The 16,901-nt window shown below is 32.1% G+C and overlaps 1 protein-coding gene across 1 annotated transcript; it reads left to right on the top strand.

Moving 5' to 3' along the window:
* Window positions 1-194: 194 nt before the first annotated feature.
* On the top strand, window positions 195-8,435 carry LOC149576266 (F-box/kelch-repeat protein At2g44130-like). Its single transcript, XM_089794153.1, has 2 exons — window positions 195-243; window positions 7,705-8,435. The coding sequence occupies exons 1-2, from the start codon at window positions 195-197 to the stop codon at window positions 8,433-8,435; spliced, it is 780 nt and encodes a 259-aa protein (XP_089650279.1).
* Window positions 8,436-16,901: the final 8,466 nt, after the last annotated feature.

The raw sequence follows: 16,901 nt of genomic DNA, 5'->3' as shown, positions 1-16,901 counted from the left end.
GGTTTTGTAGCACTTCTTTCCTTGCAAATTCTGCCATTTGCTTTCCTTGGTTTTTAATGTTTCAAGTTGAGAATTGTTTCATGATTAACCAGTTTTCTTGATTTTCACAGCCTTGATAAAAAGATTATAAATAAAAAAACATTGCCCAAATCCCAGCATTTAATTGCCGCTCCTTCACACCAGCATCCATAAAAATGGAAAAACAAAAGCTATGGGGATTTATGCATGGAGCGTTGAGCACCGGTGAACGAGAGTTGAGTTGCAAGGGTCAAGAAACAATATGATTTAATGGAAGACATTCAATTAGAAAAAGAATCATGTTTAACTTATTTTTTTCTTGGTACATTTTGTCTAGAGATTAACCAGCCTCATTCTTCTTAGCCTATTTCAACCTTCTTTCAGTATTTTGGTTAAAAGTTTAAGAAACAACTTTATAAAATACCATTTTTTTTTCAAATTGATTGTTTTATTGGGACGCCAGACTGAAATTTGAAACTGAACCAAAAATTACATTTTCTTTGAACTTGTCTACTTCTTCAGACAAAACAAAAATTGGTGTGTTTAGATTGGGTTCCTAGATGATCGTTTAGGGATTGAATCTGCTTCACTAAGGGAATGTAGCGCTTGGTTGGGCAATTAATTTGTTGGCGCCCTTTCCTTGTTTATTTGTTATTTTTCACAATTTTAATAAAGTGTGGCTTCTTGCTTTCCACTCTTATTCTTCGATGTCTCTCCTGTCTGTCTTTGTTAGTACACTTTATGCAATCAAAACTTGAGATGGTTTATGCATCTCATTTTGGTTCAATATTATTCTCTGGCCTCCTTCCTAATTTTGTTCTTCTTATTTTCTGCATACGGCAGTTTACTTGTATATTCTTTACTCTGGTTTGAAATGTAATTTGGTTTACCAGTTACTTATCAATTTCAATCAGCAATTAAGAGTTAAGAAAATAAAATCTTTAACTTTTTATAGTCAAATTAGACATGCATTGTAATGGGCCCTTCGTTTTGAATGGTTCGCAAAAAGTCCGCTAGGATTCAAGTCTTACTGAGTGCAAGGTTCTGACATCATAAGGGATGAGGCTCCTCACCAAAATAGTTTTTATTAAAAGGGTTTTAAAACAAAATAATAGAATTTTTAAAAATTTAATATTCATAAACTTACATTTTGCTACATTTTATAAATTATCCTTAGCTACATTTTTGTGTTTTACTTGTCTTAGGCTTGAATGTCAAGAAATAAATGATAAGTTTAAATTAAATTAATATTCTCTATTAAACATTGAATTATGAAACTGGATAAAAAACCTTAAATATATTATAGATCAAGATATGGATCTACCCATTCAAAAGATAGTGGAAACAAGGATATCGATTGTAAATTTATGCTTAAAATAGAAATTGTAATATTTATTACTACTTTTTAATGCATCTTCTATTTTAAGACTTTTAGAGTAAATACATGAGAATTATATAGGTATTTATATAAGTTTATTTAAAAATAGACAAAATTTCATAGAGTATATTTAATTTTAAATATATATCAATTAAATAAGCATTGAATGATGATAATAGTATATTGGATGAAACAAATAGTGAGAATTAGGTAGTTAGCAAAAATGTTGAAATATGAAGTAAAAAAGCGAGTAAATTATCATTTTCATGAACTAATATTCCTAATTTAATCAAAATATTAAATTATATATCAAAACTATTGACTTTACATTATGGAACATTTGTATTGAAGATTTATGTTTATTATGGCATATTATAAATATTATTGTTATTTCTTTATGTACATACTCTAATATAATATTTATTATGTATATCTTACTATTGACTAACTATTGGACCTCCTTGCGGTGCAGGTGCTAAGTTTAAATGGGTAGCATTTGGAAATCATGTATGTTTTCAATGTCTCATTTGCAATTATAGCTAGGGTTGAGGTTGTACATATAGAAAATAGCCTTAACCAAAACATACATAACCTTCATGTTCCTAAATTAAACTATGAAGAGCCAACTCTCGTAAAATTGCAAACACAACATGAGCTCTTTGCTAAAAACATGGGGGATGAACTGATGGAGGAGTTACTAGTAGAAAAAAATTCATAAAAAGTTATAGAAAATGAAACAAATGTTACTTACAATAAACTAAGGTTAGCTACCACCATAGAGGGTTTGGACAAGTCTCTTGTCCCAAAAGTGAACAAAAAAGGAGGAAGGAAGTCTAAAGCTGATCTTAGGAAATTAGATGGTAAAGTGGAAAATTAGGCTAAATCAACAATTCTTTGCTATGCAAGGAAGGGGAAGCTCCTTCCCACAAAATAATGAAGATAATAACTATATAGGAGGAGGGGAATGAATCTACTACCTATGCAAAGATGAAGGGTAAACACCAAGATCCACCTCCTAATCTAGGCCCAATTAACACAAGATAAAGTGACAATTTGTAACCTATGCAAAAGGGTGAATTGCTTGGACTTTCTCCTCCACCTCCATAAAGAGAGGATTTTGTGTAAGTAGATATGCAATGTGAAATATGAATACAAAGTGATGAAAATATGTATTCAATTAGAAAATAGGAGAAGGCTCACATTGAAGGATACAAACCTTAAAATGCTATGTCAAATGGTCTCCAAAAATGCTGAAACTCATATTATGGACATGAAACTATGAGATATACAAAACCAAAAAATTAATCGGCTCTAGGTTAGAGCTGACCTCTAGGAGAGGTGTTAATCTAGGATAGGGTCAATCTAGAGGGGTGGGGATGTAATGCTCCCTGACCTTTTATGTCATATCATGAGACCAATTTTGGATGTTAAAAGTTATACAAAAAGTTATTTGAATCTACACCTCATTTTGTCTTTTGAGGTCTATAACCTACAAGAAAAAGGATTTTTTTTTGTTGATTGGGGGGTTTCTCGTAATCAAACCCTAGTTTAGGAATTAACCTTGAAATTAAAATTTAAATAGAGAATGCTAACAAGTAGTGGAAGTAGATATGATATGAAGCAATGTAAAATCTACGAATATGCTCTTGAATTTGGAATGTAATCAAATATGTTGATGCAATAGCCTTGAGTACTCAACTTGAAAAACAACAGGAAATTAAATCAAAACAAATCAAAACCTTTGTGAATGAGTGTGCTTGATATTCTCCTTAAGAGTGAATATAGATCTTAGGAGGGATGAATGTAGAAGATGCAACAAATGATCTTTGAATGTATGACGATAGATCTTAAATGTTGAAAATGTTATAAAAATTTCTTGCATAAACTCCTTCAATTGTTTGATATTTGAATCCTTGATCTTCAATGAAGGACTTGCTTGAACACCCAAAATAGTTGAAGTAAACTTGAAGACTTGAATGCTTGGGAGCTTGTTGCACACATAGACGGAGAGATCACATGTGCATGTGAATGATGGATGCAAAATGGAGAAAATAAGGTTCTTACAAAAGGATTCAAAATAAAATTTATCCTATCCATCAATTGTGTAAGGGAAATAGTACCTCGAATCAACCCTTACTTAAGGGTCAAGAAGGGGACCTAAAATAGGTCCAGGTTTATGGACACATTGCATCCCTTACTTGGATAGTGATGCACTACATCCATTTATGGGGTAGGGGCACATTGAATCCTTGACCTCAAGACCCAAAAAAATCCAGGATTGCCCAAGGTCCCAAAACAGGCATTAGTCTCACGAAATTCCCTATAGGTTTAGTGAAAAGATCCATTTCAGTGTAGAAAATAGATTTTGGTGATTGGAATATGAAAATAAATGACACCAAAAGAATAGGTCCTACCTCATTATTTGCATCATAGATTAGGAATACCAAGAGGATCCATTAGATCCCACCCTAATTCCATCTAGGAGGAATAAAAAGAAATAAGGAGGAAGGGAAGACTACAAATTAAATGTAATTTATGATGAAATCATATTAAATGGATGCTAAACTATCACGAAATTAATGTTATTTTAATTTAATATTATACATTTAAGCCCCACTTTAGTGAGAGTGTGGGCTTAATTCAAACTCTCGGTAGGGTAGAGAATAAAGACTCTAGAAAATGACAATAAGATAGAACTCCGCTTAGCCAAAGTGTATGAGCCACCAAAGAAAAGGATCATAACTCCACATACATGCACAAGCGTGCAAAAATAAAAGGAAAAAAACAAAAAACAAAAAAACAAGGATACAAATAGGGTTTACTACTAAAACAAACCCACATCAACCAGTGAAGATACCTTGACAAACATTGCCTCACCCACCAATATCATATTTGGTAGGCTATTACAAGATCATTAGTGATGACATAAGAAAGAGAAGAGAAACAACATAAATAACATAGAATTCATGGTTTATTCCTACTAGCATCAAAGAAAGAGAGAGAGAAAAGAGAAGCAATTACCTCTTCCAATAAGGTGGCCACACTAATGTGAACTAAACCACAAGAAGAGATGCTTGTAAAAGATGACATTGAATAGTTTGATAGAGTTGTAACCCGCTACTCAATCCATCAAGTTCTGCCCATGATGTGGCCCAATAAAAATATGTGATCTGTGTATGAGATTTAGCATATTATAAAAAGGAAGAGTGCAAAACTATAATACAAAGGAGGGCATATATATTCACCTATATAGACATGATAAGGAAGAGAAAAGAGGATACCTACTTTACACAAAAATTATATATCATTGAAGAAACAACTTTTACCATTGCATAGTGAAGGGCATTGACCCTTACAATCTAAGAACATAGAAAATCATGAAAATGATGTATCTCCTATGGAAAGAGGGTCCTCAAAAGGGAGAAATATTGCATATAAGACATCTACCTAAGAGGAGTTCTTGAACAAGATAACATCTCTAAGACAAAAAAGAGGGGAATACAAATTTAGCTATCTAGCCCCCTGTATCCAAGGGAGATAGGAGTTTTTGATGATATAGCATTTCCAATAAAGAAGAGGTGATGATGCATGATATGCACCTTTTGCAAAAGAGAGAATCCATAGTCAAGACAGAAATATTTATAAGAACAATGTCACATTATAAACAAGTATCATTATAATAAGGAAAGTTAATCCTTAGAAAATTCACAAACAACATTTACCGCCAAGTTTGAGGTGAGAAAGACATGTCATGAATCCAAAAGGGGAATGTTAGTAGTTAGTCCAAAAATCCCCCCCCCTCAGTGTTACCCGAGGAGATTTGAACCTATGACCAAGCTCTGATACCACTTGTTATAGCCTAGATTTGTCATTGCACTAAAAGATTGACCTATTAATGCTTGATACAACCACTAGACTTATAGAACACAAGAGGTGGTTAAGCCATGTCACGAATCTTGAAGAGGAAAATTAGCGGTTAGTCCAACAAAAGTGCAAGAAATAATCATAATGTAGTCATGCACAAAATAAAACACCCTATATCCAACAAGAAGTATCATAGAATAATGCAACACCGTAGAGAAAAGTAAAGCAAGAAGCATCATATGGTATGAAATTTAAAACAACATAAGATGCTAAAATTTAATATACAACATATAAATTAAACTATAGGTGATTATTAAATAAATTTTTTTAAAATTCAAGGCATGAAAAAATCGTGAACTAGACTATAACAATCATGTCATGTATGAAACAAAGCATTATATACCCACAGATTAGAATGTACCATAGAATAATAAAAATCTATAGAGAAATGAAAGAGGGAGATGAAAGAATACCATGGTATGCCTACTTAGTTATCACAAAAGGAACAAAAAAGGGATAATGGATCCTAGAGAGAGAGAGAGAGAGAGAGAGAGAGAGAGAGAGAGAATCCAGCCCTAAATGATTGATTCTTTATAATAAAAGTGTACTTACAAGCATAAGATTTCACTCAGGATGCTAATCCCTATGTAAAACAATTAATGCATGCAAGAGATAACATCAAATTATAAGAGAATACAAATTCATAAAGGATATTGGATGCATTGAATGAGAGAGGAATAGCACATTATGTCTCCCTAACTAGATTCAATTTATACTAGACATGTAATTTTAAGAGAACATAAATTCCATTAGGGATGCTAATCCATACATAATCGCAATAAATGAATGCAAGAAAATATTTCATCATATAAAAGGAAGAAAGGTTAGAAAAGGGAGAGAAATAGATCCTATGATATATATAGAAAAAAGAGATAGGCTCCATGCCCTTCAAGTGAGGAGACAAGGGAAATGACTATTATGTCACTCATAAAGTAGGACAATGATCCTACAAAGGATAGGCTAATAATGTCACATAGTTAGGAGTATCATAATAGGGATGTAGATGTATCAAATAAAATGATCATTGAAAATATACCATTCATCATTGAAATTCATATAAAACATAACATAAACAATGAATTCTTTATATTGAAAATAACGCTGAAACATAGAAAAAGAAGACCTCTTAGATGTACTTAGACTTAAAGAGAAACACTTGATATGAATATACTCACTAAATAAATGTGTTTGATTATGCTCCATATGGTCTAATGCTAGATTTGTGAAAATAAGGTCATAATGATCATTATTTTCAACAAGATCTAATTTGAATTGAGACATTTCTTGAGAAGAATAAGAAGCATTAAGGGTGTAGTTTTCTATTTCTAAGGAAAATTTGCAAGAGAAGCATAGAAAAAAATCATAAAGGCCTCATGTATAGAAGAAATAAGATGCATGCAAAGTGGTTGATCATTAGGAGAAACAATAATTCTATTATCTAATTGTGCCTCATGGGGAAGGGAGTAATCCATGCCCTTATCTAACAATTCATCCCAAATAGGAGTATCTGTGTCAGGAACATCATATATCACTAAAGGTTTAACAATGTCATCTTTGAAAAGCTCACCCTTTAGAGGGGGGTGAGAATGAATGAAAGGAAAAACTAAACTCTCATCATATGCATCAAATGGAACATCTTGAAGATTGTGAATGAAACTTGAAAATGAATATAACAACCCCATTAAAAGGAAATACAATTGATCACCATGTAAATGAAATGCAAGCTATATGAAAAAAATGTGAATGAAAAAGGACATCTAAATATCACTAATGCAAACAAGAGCATACATAGTAGATCTAGATACACCAAGAAAAAATCTAACTTCAAAATTTAAAAATGAGAGAAAGTATCAGGGTCACCAAAATGTATAAGGGGCAAAATGAATCTGCTACCCTATACAAAAATGAAGGGAAAAAACTAAGATTCACCTCCTAATGACACACACACAAACAGTTTTTTAAAAGCAACTTTTCAAAATATTTAGCACTTCCATTTGAACTTGTTTTTAAAAAAATATTTAAAACATAAGTTATCTACATGTTATATTTCAAAATTAAGATCAAAATTCTAAATTATATCTAGTCTAAATTTGAATAGGCACACTATTTTATAACATTTATCATAATTTAATTCAATTAATTTTTATTTTTTTAAAACTATATTTAGGGAAACTCGATTTTCATAAAATCTTATCAATGCCTATATTTAGAAGCATGCCTATATTTAGAGTCACTCATATTCTAATTCTATATATATATATATAGAATTAACATATACGACCCCATTAACATATCATGGAAAAGACTCCCTCCCGTCCCTACCCAATTTCAATTCTACTCATTTTCCAAATGTATCTGTGTTAAACAGAAACTGGTTTTATTAGGGTCATATGGGAACTACAAGTACACTGCAGGTTTGAAGCGCAAAAGACCTGAGAGAAATTACAGGGCCATTTTGATCTTTGATTTTGTGTCTTGTAAATGGCGTAACGGTGCAGATATGTTGCAAGAGGAAGAATTTGCATGTTGTGCATCTTCTCGTGAAGGACTGATTTACGTTGCAGGAGGAAGAGTGAATGGTGAAATCACAAGCCAGGCCGCAGTTTACAATGTGGAGAGAGATGAGTGGAAGCTTCTTCCCAACGTGCTTCGAAAGGAGTGGTTGTGTTACTCTGTCTTCATGGAAAACATGATGTTTGTCATGACAACGTATCATCAGGAGCTTCAGCGGTTCGATCCAGAAAGAGGACTTTGGTCCACTTCGCTCAACATCTGGTTTGTTAAAGATTGTGGTGAGCCCATTGTGGCTGCATTTGGGCGTCTGTATTGCTTCCAGTGGGATGTTGTGACTGAATATGACTCTTCACAGAATGTGTGGAAGATTGTTGACGATCTTCCTGAGCCTCTTGACAGAATTGAGGCTGCGGTGTTGGTGGATGGGATTTTCTTGAGCGGGATTCAGTGGGGCACAAGGACTGCAGTTTTTCACATGAACCAACCTCAATTGGAAACAGAAACAGGGGTGAAACTGAAGAGAGAGAGATGGGTTTCTGTTGAGAAGCCTCAACGATTGTTCCATGATAGGATCCAATCTGTGTCCACTGTGATTGTTTGATTGCTTTTGATTGTTATTTTATTGGGCTCTTCAAATTCATTGTGGTTTTGTGGTTTTTCGTTGGCTGTAAAGAACTAATCTTTCCATTTATTTTGAGAAAACACAAACAGATTTATTTTGGTTTGCTTTCCTCTATTGATAAAACAAATTTTTCTGATGGGATTTCTCAGCACGTTTTTCCTGCCACTTGCTTTCCTTGGTTTTTAATGTTTCAAGTTGAGAATTGTTTTATGTTTAACCAGTTTTCTGTTGATTTTCATAATCTTGATTCTTGATAAAAAGATGAAAAATTAAAAATGCAAAACAAAAGCAATGGGGATTTATGCATGGAGCGTTGAACTCGGGTGAACGAGAGTTAAGTTGCAAGGGTCAAGAAACAATATGATGGAACGGAAGTTAACTGCAGTTAACTTCATTCTTCTTAACCTCTTTCAATCCTTTTTTCAGTATTTTGTTTTAAAATTTTAGTTAAGAAAAGACTTTAAAATATACCATTTTTTCCAAATTGATTGTTTTATTGTCACTCCACCGGGCTCAAATTTGAAAATGAACCAAAAACTACTTTATCTTTGTGCTTCTCTACCTCAGACAAAAGAGAAAATGGTGTATAGAAAGATCTCTGTTCCAGAACAGAAATATATCTATTATCGAAGGTGTGTGTACATTTGGGTTCCTGTGAGTATGGAACGTAACGCCTGAATGATCTTTAAATCTGGTTCACAAAGGGAATGTAGCGCCTGGTTGGGCGATTCATTGTTGGCGCCTTTTCCTTATGTTGGGTTTGTATGAAAACATTCAAAAGATTGTGAGGATATTGTTAATAACTTAATAGGATGCAGCTATCTTCTCTACAAATTGTATAGCTGATTAATTTTTTAAAAATCTAAAACGTGATGGATTTTTCTAAACATTTCAGCATTTGATCTTTATCATCTGCATAGTTTGTAGAGCCTGTCCCTTGTTAATAAGGATCAAAATAGATGAATATTTTTAAAAGCATTTTTTTATCGTAGAAATGGAAATTTTACATTATATAAGGTATCAATTCCCTATGGACAGATGAAGACAGTAGAAATGCGTTCATAATGAAAATAAAAGCACATAGTGTGAAGTAAATAAACAAGAAGCACAAACTGTGATTTTTATCATATGATTTGTTTTTATTTAATGGTCAAATTATGTCTTCCAAAATTTGTTGAATGTTGACCATAGTCTTTTAGTTCATCCTTATTGTTCTAAAGATAATTTATTGATCTTCCAAAATATAATACTTCAACTCCATCTATGAAGAACCTTTACAAGTGTATAAATAAAAGAAACACACCTAGAAAGATAATAATAAATTATTAAATAAAATAGGCTAAGAAACTTTTAAAACATATTTATCGTATTTCGTGCATTATTAGATTGTTTTTAAATTACAAAATCAATGCTAACAATTATTTTCTATTCTCTATGGTCCTTATGAATGGGAGGGGTATAAATAAAATCATAAAACTGATCAAGCAAGTTATATATCATTTATATAGTTAGCACGACATTGTCGAGTTTGGGCCAAACATTCATGGATAGATGTTGGATACATTTTAGATCATTATTTTTAAATGTACTTAAGCTTGTTTAAATTTTTTGAAGTAAATGCTAAATAATTTTAGAAAAGTGTAACCTTAATCTACAATCTAACACATCCTTAAGATAAAAATATTAATGTTAATCTAAAACACTAAAAGGTATTGTTTAATATATAATAAATCAACTACTCAATCTCAAATCCTTATTGCATATACATTAGTAACACAAAAAAATTTAGTAATTAGATAATCAAAAATCAAATTCCACCCTAGTCCTAATTTATTGATCACAATTAAAAGTTATTACAATTATTTATATTTTTTAGTTACAACTATAATTTTATTAGAACAAATATAAAAACTATTCATTACCTAAAATATATTTAATCACTATTTTTAATATTAATTTTATCTTAAATTAACTTTTAAAATTTTGATTATTTCATGCTTGTTTTTATATTTTGTGAAAGCTAATATTTTAAAAAAGAAGTTCAATAACAAAAAATTAACTTTCTACTATCATAGGTAATTCCTTTAATCAAATTCTTGAGAGACCTAGTAATTGCAAGTCTAGAATCCATTTGTCATATATAGACAGTTGTATGATGAGCATCAAAGCTAGAAAATAGACCATGGTGATAACCTGTATTGAAAATTCCATTTTTAGTTGGAGAGTAGGTCTATAAATGCTTAGTGGTCACAAAACCTTATATTGTTTTGGTTGTATTCTTGCAATGCCATACAATGAATGTGGTGGTAACATAATTATAAGCATTGCCCAACCGCACACCTTCTACCATGCAAAAAAATAATATTATGGTGAATTAGTCAATATTTTCATTTGGGTTCATTGTCTTGTGTAGAAAGAAGGGGGTGAAATCTTTGACTTCCCATTAACATCCTATTGGAAAATAGATTTGTCACTCGGAAAGTACGTGATTTGGTATAATAGAATGTGTGGAAAGTCAATTTTTCCAATAGCTGGATAGGCCCTTGGTATATGAGCTTCCTCTGCATTTTGAGGGCCAACTCCCTCGTAAGATGTAATTTCTCATTTTCAAATAGAGATGTCTTCAAAATTTGAAAGATAGAAAGAAAGCTACTAAAGATGAATTATGTACCACATGACTTTGAAGCCTTTGTAAATCAACTTCAATTGCTAACAAGAGCGATCAAGAAGTACGCTTAAAGGCTAGCATTAGCTCAGTGATGATTTGATAGTTCACTAACATCTACACCATACCATGAAAACATTAATTACAACAAGAATCGAGACCTAAACAGTTCAGACTTTGTAGAAACGAGAATGCAAAATACACTTCTTTTTATTTCTTTGCACCAAGAACAAAAGAAAATATGTTGATTACAAGATTGAGAATTATATGCACTTTCCAAAAATTGTTTTCTATCAACATATGTGTACCCTTATTTCCAAATGAAAAAATTCCCCTATTACATTGACGAATCCTTGTATTTATAAGCTTCTTTGGAATAAATAACCTCTTGGATTAGTAACTTACTCAAAAGTTAGAGTTTGGGAATTTGGAATCCATTTCATAACTAACCCCATCTTTTACAAATTTCAAAGCTAAAGCCTAACTTCAACCAAGGGAAAGATGGGGTTCTAACTAAAACTTAAAATCAATCTTAGAGTTGACATTTTAATCACAAGAGGTGGCATAAATCAAAATATATAAGTATAACTTGAAACCTTGTAACTTCAAAGAAAAAGAAATATGTGCATATTGTTGATATGAACACCATGTTCCCTCCAAAGGCATAGATCACAACCATCAACCTCACCACTTTCCCCCTTAATTCAATATGAATACTAACTTCAAACTATGTCTTGTAAGCTACTTGCATTTGTCTAAAATTTCTATATCCACTTAGGCGGTCTTTCCTCAAAGTGAGTTTCTATGATCATATAAATAGATGTAGTATCAAAGATAGTGAATAAATGTTTATATCCAGATGTCACCTTTCTATATTATTTCTACCATCTTCTGAAGGAACATTCAAACCTGGACTTATAGCTTTCTTTTGTCACATATTCTATCTTAGTTATTCTTTTGAGTGCATATCTAGCTGATGTTGTTCAATGCCATGGATTTTAAATTTACAATTGCCAACTGCATTGAATTCAAAGTTTCTTAAGAATTTTTGGACAAATCTATTTTGCACATATCCTATAATCATATCATCCCACACAATGACATCTCCATGAGGAATTCTTTCAAACATGTTGTGCATCCTTTGCATTCCACATTTCACATGGTGACAACATCTAGAACATCACTTTTTTGCATTGGCCTATAAGGAATTTGAACAACATGATTTATGTCTCTGAATTTTGCCTACCTATCAACAAGGAGAAACTAGTACCAAGAATATTTTAAGCTCATCCACATTTTATTTAAAATGTAAACTTGTACTAGTATTTCATTCCATGCATTCATTTGGCAATCTTTGTGAAGGAGACATGCTGTTGTAGATTTCAGTCAATCAGTCCATGCACTAGGTTGGTGCTCATTAACTAATCATGCACATGTATCCATGGAAATTCAAGCTTTGTATCAAACATCCTATCACTTACTTTGTGCACTAAGACTATGGATTGAGAATAATTAAGCTAGACCTTACAACAACTAGTTGCATTTTCTTTTGTTGATATAGTGTTTGATCATTTGCAAATACATTATCATTACAAATCATGTACACATTTTTACTCCATGAACATGCTTTGATTCTTGATTAAATCTTTGGATAGGATAGTTATTTCCCAATGAGAGTTTTGATTGGAGTTTGGGATCTCAACAAGGTATGGGTTAGGATTAGGGCAAAATGTTTTAGTATGTGGAGAGAGAAAGATTTTAGTACATAGTGAGAGAAAAAATTAGTATGTAGAGAGAAGATTTTTAGTACATGGAGAGAGAAAAATTCCTAGAGAGAGAAGGGTTTTAGTATAGGAAGAGAGAAGGTTTTTATATTTTAAATCTACTCTCGTTCCCGAACTAAACTTTCTTTAACTTCTTGGCTAAATTATCAAGGTAACACATCCATTTCTTTAGCTCTCACAAAAGGAGCTCTTCAATCTAGTCTTTGTTCTCATTCAAGCTATTTTGATATATATGTAAGAGGGCTTATTTGTCACATTCTTCTATTTGATGTATTCAACTTGTGTTTCTATTTCATATGTTCATCTTTGAATAAATGAGTTTGTATTGAATCGTTCTACCTACACTCGTGCAACCCAATGGAAAAACATTTAGCTAGTTAGTTTGTTTTTCCACTTTTGAATTGTAAACATTGGTTTATATTTTCAATATTGAATATCTATACATATTTTTGACACTAGTGTGAATGTGTCCAATATGAAATCTGAACCATTCGCATGTACTAAGTCAAGAAGCTATTTATTAAATTTAGGAACGGGTAATTTTGTGGGCCTTACTATGTGATATGCACTACCATGGATTATTTTTAATAATTGTCTAATGACTTAAAGAGAAAATGTATAACCTAGATGCTATCTTTTTTTGAACATAGTCTAAACTAAAATCATGTATTCATATTTTTTTTGTTTTTATTGTCAGCATGCCTAGTACTGATGTGATTGTAGGCACAATGATTCCAAAAGTTTTGAGAGGCTTAGTTTTCTTGTTTGATATATATCACCTCCAAATGTACCATTCTACATTTAGTATGGCTTTCTTGTCAACATTAACATTAATAATAGTTGTTGTGGCATGAACTCTATTATAAACTAGTGGTGTCACTTTGATGATAAAATATAAAATTTATTACATTAAAATCTGAATGTTCTTTTAAACAAGCTTATATATATAGGGAAGTAGAGAGTTATCAAAGCTTTAATTTATATGATATATAGTTCATTTTACCAATAATTAGATTAAAGCCTCAAGATTTCTCACCTGCCTCCCACCCCCCCACTCCTCGCTCCACCTCCCCCCCCCTCTCTCTCTCTCTCTCTCTCTCTCTCTCTCTCTATATATATATATATATATATATATATATATATATATATAGAGAGAGAGAGAGAGAGAGAGAGCGAGGGGGCGGGGGGGAAGGTGAGAAATCTCGAGGCTTTAATCTAATTATTGGTAAAAGGAACTATATATCATAGAAATTAAAGCTTTGATAACTCTCTACTTTCCTATATATATAAGCTTGTTTAAAAGAACATTCAGATTTTAATGTAATTAATTTTTATATATACATATATCTAAAAAAAAAACATCATAACAAGGTTTGGAGGGAAAAAGGAAATTCGGACACAGGAAAAAGCTCTTTATTATGTTACGAGTTATTCTTCTTTAAGAGAGTTTTTCTTCGGTGAGAGGGATGGGATGATAATGAAAAGACCAAGACCGAACATACCGAGAGAACTACTGATGGGAAAAAAGCCCAAGGGTGTTCTTCCTCTATTAGTAGATGAAGAAGACTTCAAAAATAATGAATAAATTAGAGGAAGTGGTATAACTATAGTACACCCTCCAAGATCCTACAGAGGAGCAATGGGAATCTCTAGGGTCTCTTGGAGGTACTTGGAAAAATTAAGGGACACAGTTCTATAATCTACTATAGCTCTTCTCTTTGACCTTAAATATGGGAATATATATATATATATATATATATATATATATATATATATATATATATATATATATATGGCATGCCAAATGGAAGAATGTAATAATTATTTGGTAGTTATTTTCATATCCAATAGTTTATGTAGTGGTGAAGTGGTGATTGTATTAATGTGCCAACCAAAGTTCAAATCTCAAATGGACACAAATTTATTTTCTTAAATCAATTAGGGATGGAGGTTGAACTATATTGTATTTCAATGTATTTAGGATTGGGCTTTCATATGGTTTTCTATGAGGGAGAACAATTTCTTTTGGGTTTTTGCCTAATAGTAAAATCAGTCTAATATATTTGTTAGACTTTAGTTTGGTTTGATGATCAAATATGTTTAGGGTCAATTTATTTTACATAAGGATATAATTTGGTTTATTATTAGAGTTAGGTTTAATGTTTAGTGTATAATTATGTTTAGTTTTTAATTTAGTGTTATATCCTAATCTAATTTGCTTTAGGCAAAGTTTATGTCCAATACAGTTTAGTTTACCATTTCCTCCCTCCCTCCCTCTCTCCCCCCCCCCCCCCCCCCATGCTCTCTCTCTCTCTCTCTCTCTCTCCACCTCTTCCCAATTTTCCATTCTACCTACCTTACTCACCATGTCTTCCTCTATTTACCCACTATCTCTAGACACCTCTCTCCCTATCTCTCTTTCTTACATATATATCTTCCTATAGTTACCCTCTAAGATGATCTTCATTATGTACTCTCATCATATATACCCCCTCTCTCCATAACCCTTAACCCATCACCAAAAATATTTATGATAAGCCTTAATTATTATCTTTCTTTATCACTATCTCATTTATCTGACCCTGCCCCTTTTCTCTCTCTATCTCATAACTACCTAATCTCACTTTCCCTTCCCCTCTCACCATCTCTTCAACATAATTATCCTCTCTCTCTCTCTCTCTCTCTCTCTCTCTCTCTCTCTCTCTCTCTCTCTCTCTATCTCTCTCTCTCTCTCTCTCTCTCTCTCTCTCTCTCTCTCTCTCTCTCTCTCTCTCTCTCTCTCTCTCTCTCTCACACACACACACACACACTCACCTTGTAATTATCTCCCTCTTTCCCTCTCTCCCTCCTAAAGGCCTCAAACATATTATGTAATGTAATTTTAAAGTAGTATTCGAGTTCATTCTTAGGTGCAAGGTTTCATTTTTCTATGCTATAATTTTCATTTTTTCATTTTTTGATCTTTAATAGGTCAAAGCCATATTAATAATTGTTTTTAATATAATTTTGACATTTTACATCAATCTTCATTCAAACGGGCACTGGTAGGAAAGAATGAAGAAGAAAACCTCCAGTCATTCCTGGGACATTGGTCTTATACAATTTACAAATTTAAAAGAGACATCCCCAGTATTACATTTATTATGATCTTTCTGCATAAGACTTTGATTACTATGACTTATATACAATTGTTGTTTAATAGTACCATTGGTAGAGTCAGGAGGGCATTCCTTCCTTCTCTTTCTTTAAGGAAACCATTTGATTTTAGGTTGTTCCATATTATTCCTTATATCTCTGTCGTAATTTTGATGGTACTTACTAGAATCATTCTTATTGATCTCCCTCTTCCCTTTTCATTCTGCAAGATAATAATCATTCAATAGTCAAAATAAATATATTAGATAAATTTAGTATAATAATAACCCATGATAGGGTCTTAGTGTCTATCCATATGGAATTTTAGATTTACTCAAGAGAACCTTAGGGATACATAGAAATTAATTACATTCATACCTAGAAAGATTCTCTATAAAACATGATTTGGAATTTCCTAAATAAACTCAACTTAATAAAAGAATGATCTATCCTAATAGTCCTCAGAAAAGTTGTATACTTCAAAAAAAGGCGAGATAAGGTGGGGAATGATAAAAATTGATATCATTTCTAAAATTTAAATCCATGCTCTAGAACTTAAAGGATTCCCTAGGGGAATTGAACAATCTTGTACTTCTTGTCTTCCTTATACCCAAATGACTACCCTAATATTGATTGATAGTTATTTAATTTGTCATAAACCAACTTGAATTTTGGGCTCCATTTTTTCATGGAAATGACCTACTTTTACTAGTTGAGATTTTTATTGATGAGAATTAGTAGTTGTAGAACTACAATCATAAACACTATGATAAAGTTAAAGAGATTGATTCCCCTAATGGCCTTTAATGACCCCATCTCTAGCGTACATCTCTTTGTTATTCTTGTGAATACTCATTTTCT

Source organism: Cupressus sempervirens, chromosome 1 (assembly GCF_028749045.1).
Source record: "Cupressus sempervirens isolate cs-2001-9-10 chromosome 1, ASM2874904v1, whole genome shotgun sequence".
In the NCBI taxonomy this organism is placed as follows: Eukaryota; Viridiplantae; Streptophyta; class Pinopsida; order Cupressales; family Cupressaceae; genus Cupressus; species Cupressus sempervirens.
The sequence above is the reverse complement of the archived record's forward strand: the minus strand, read 5'-3'. Positions and strand labels throughout refer to the sequence as shown.

What these genes read in the sequence shown, in the direction of transcription:
- LOC149576266 (XM_089794153.1), top strand. Translation starts at nt 195, where the DNA reads ATGGAAAAACAAAAGCTATGGGGATTTATGCATGGAGCGTTGAGCACC. An exon ending in GCATGGAGCGTTGAGCACCG is followed by an intron (nt 244 to 7,704) that starts GTGAACGAGAGT and finishes TGGTTTTATTAG; the next exon opens with GGTCATATGGGAACTACAAG.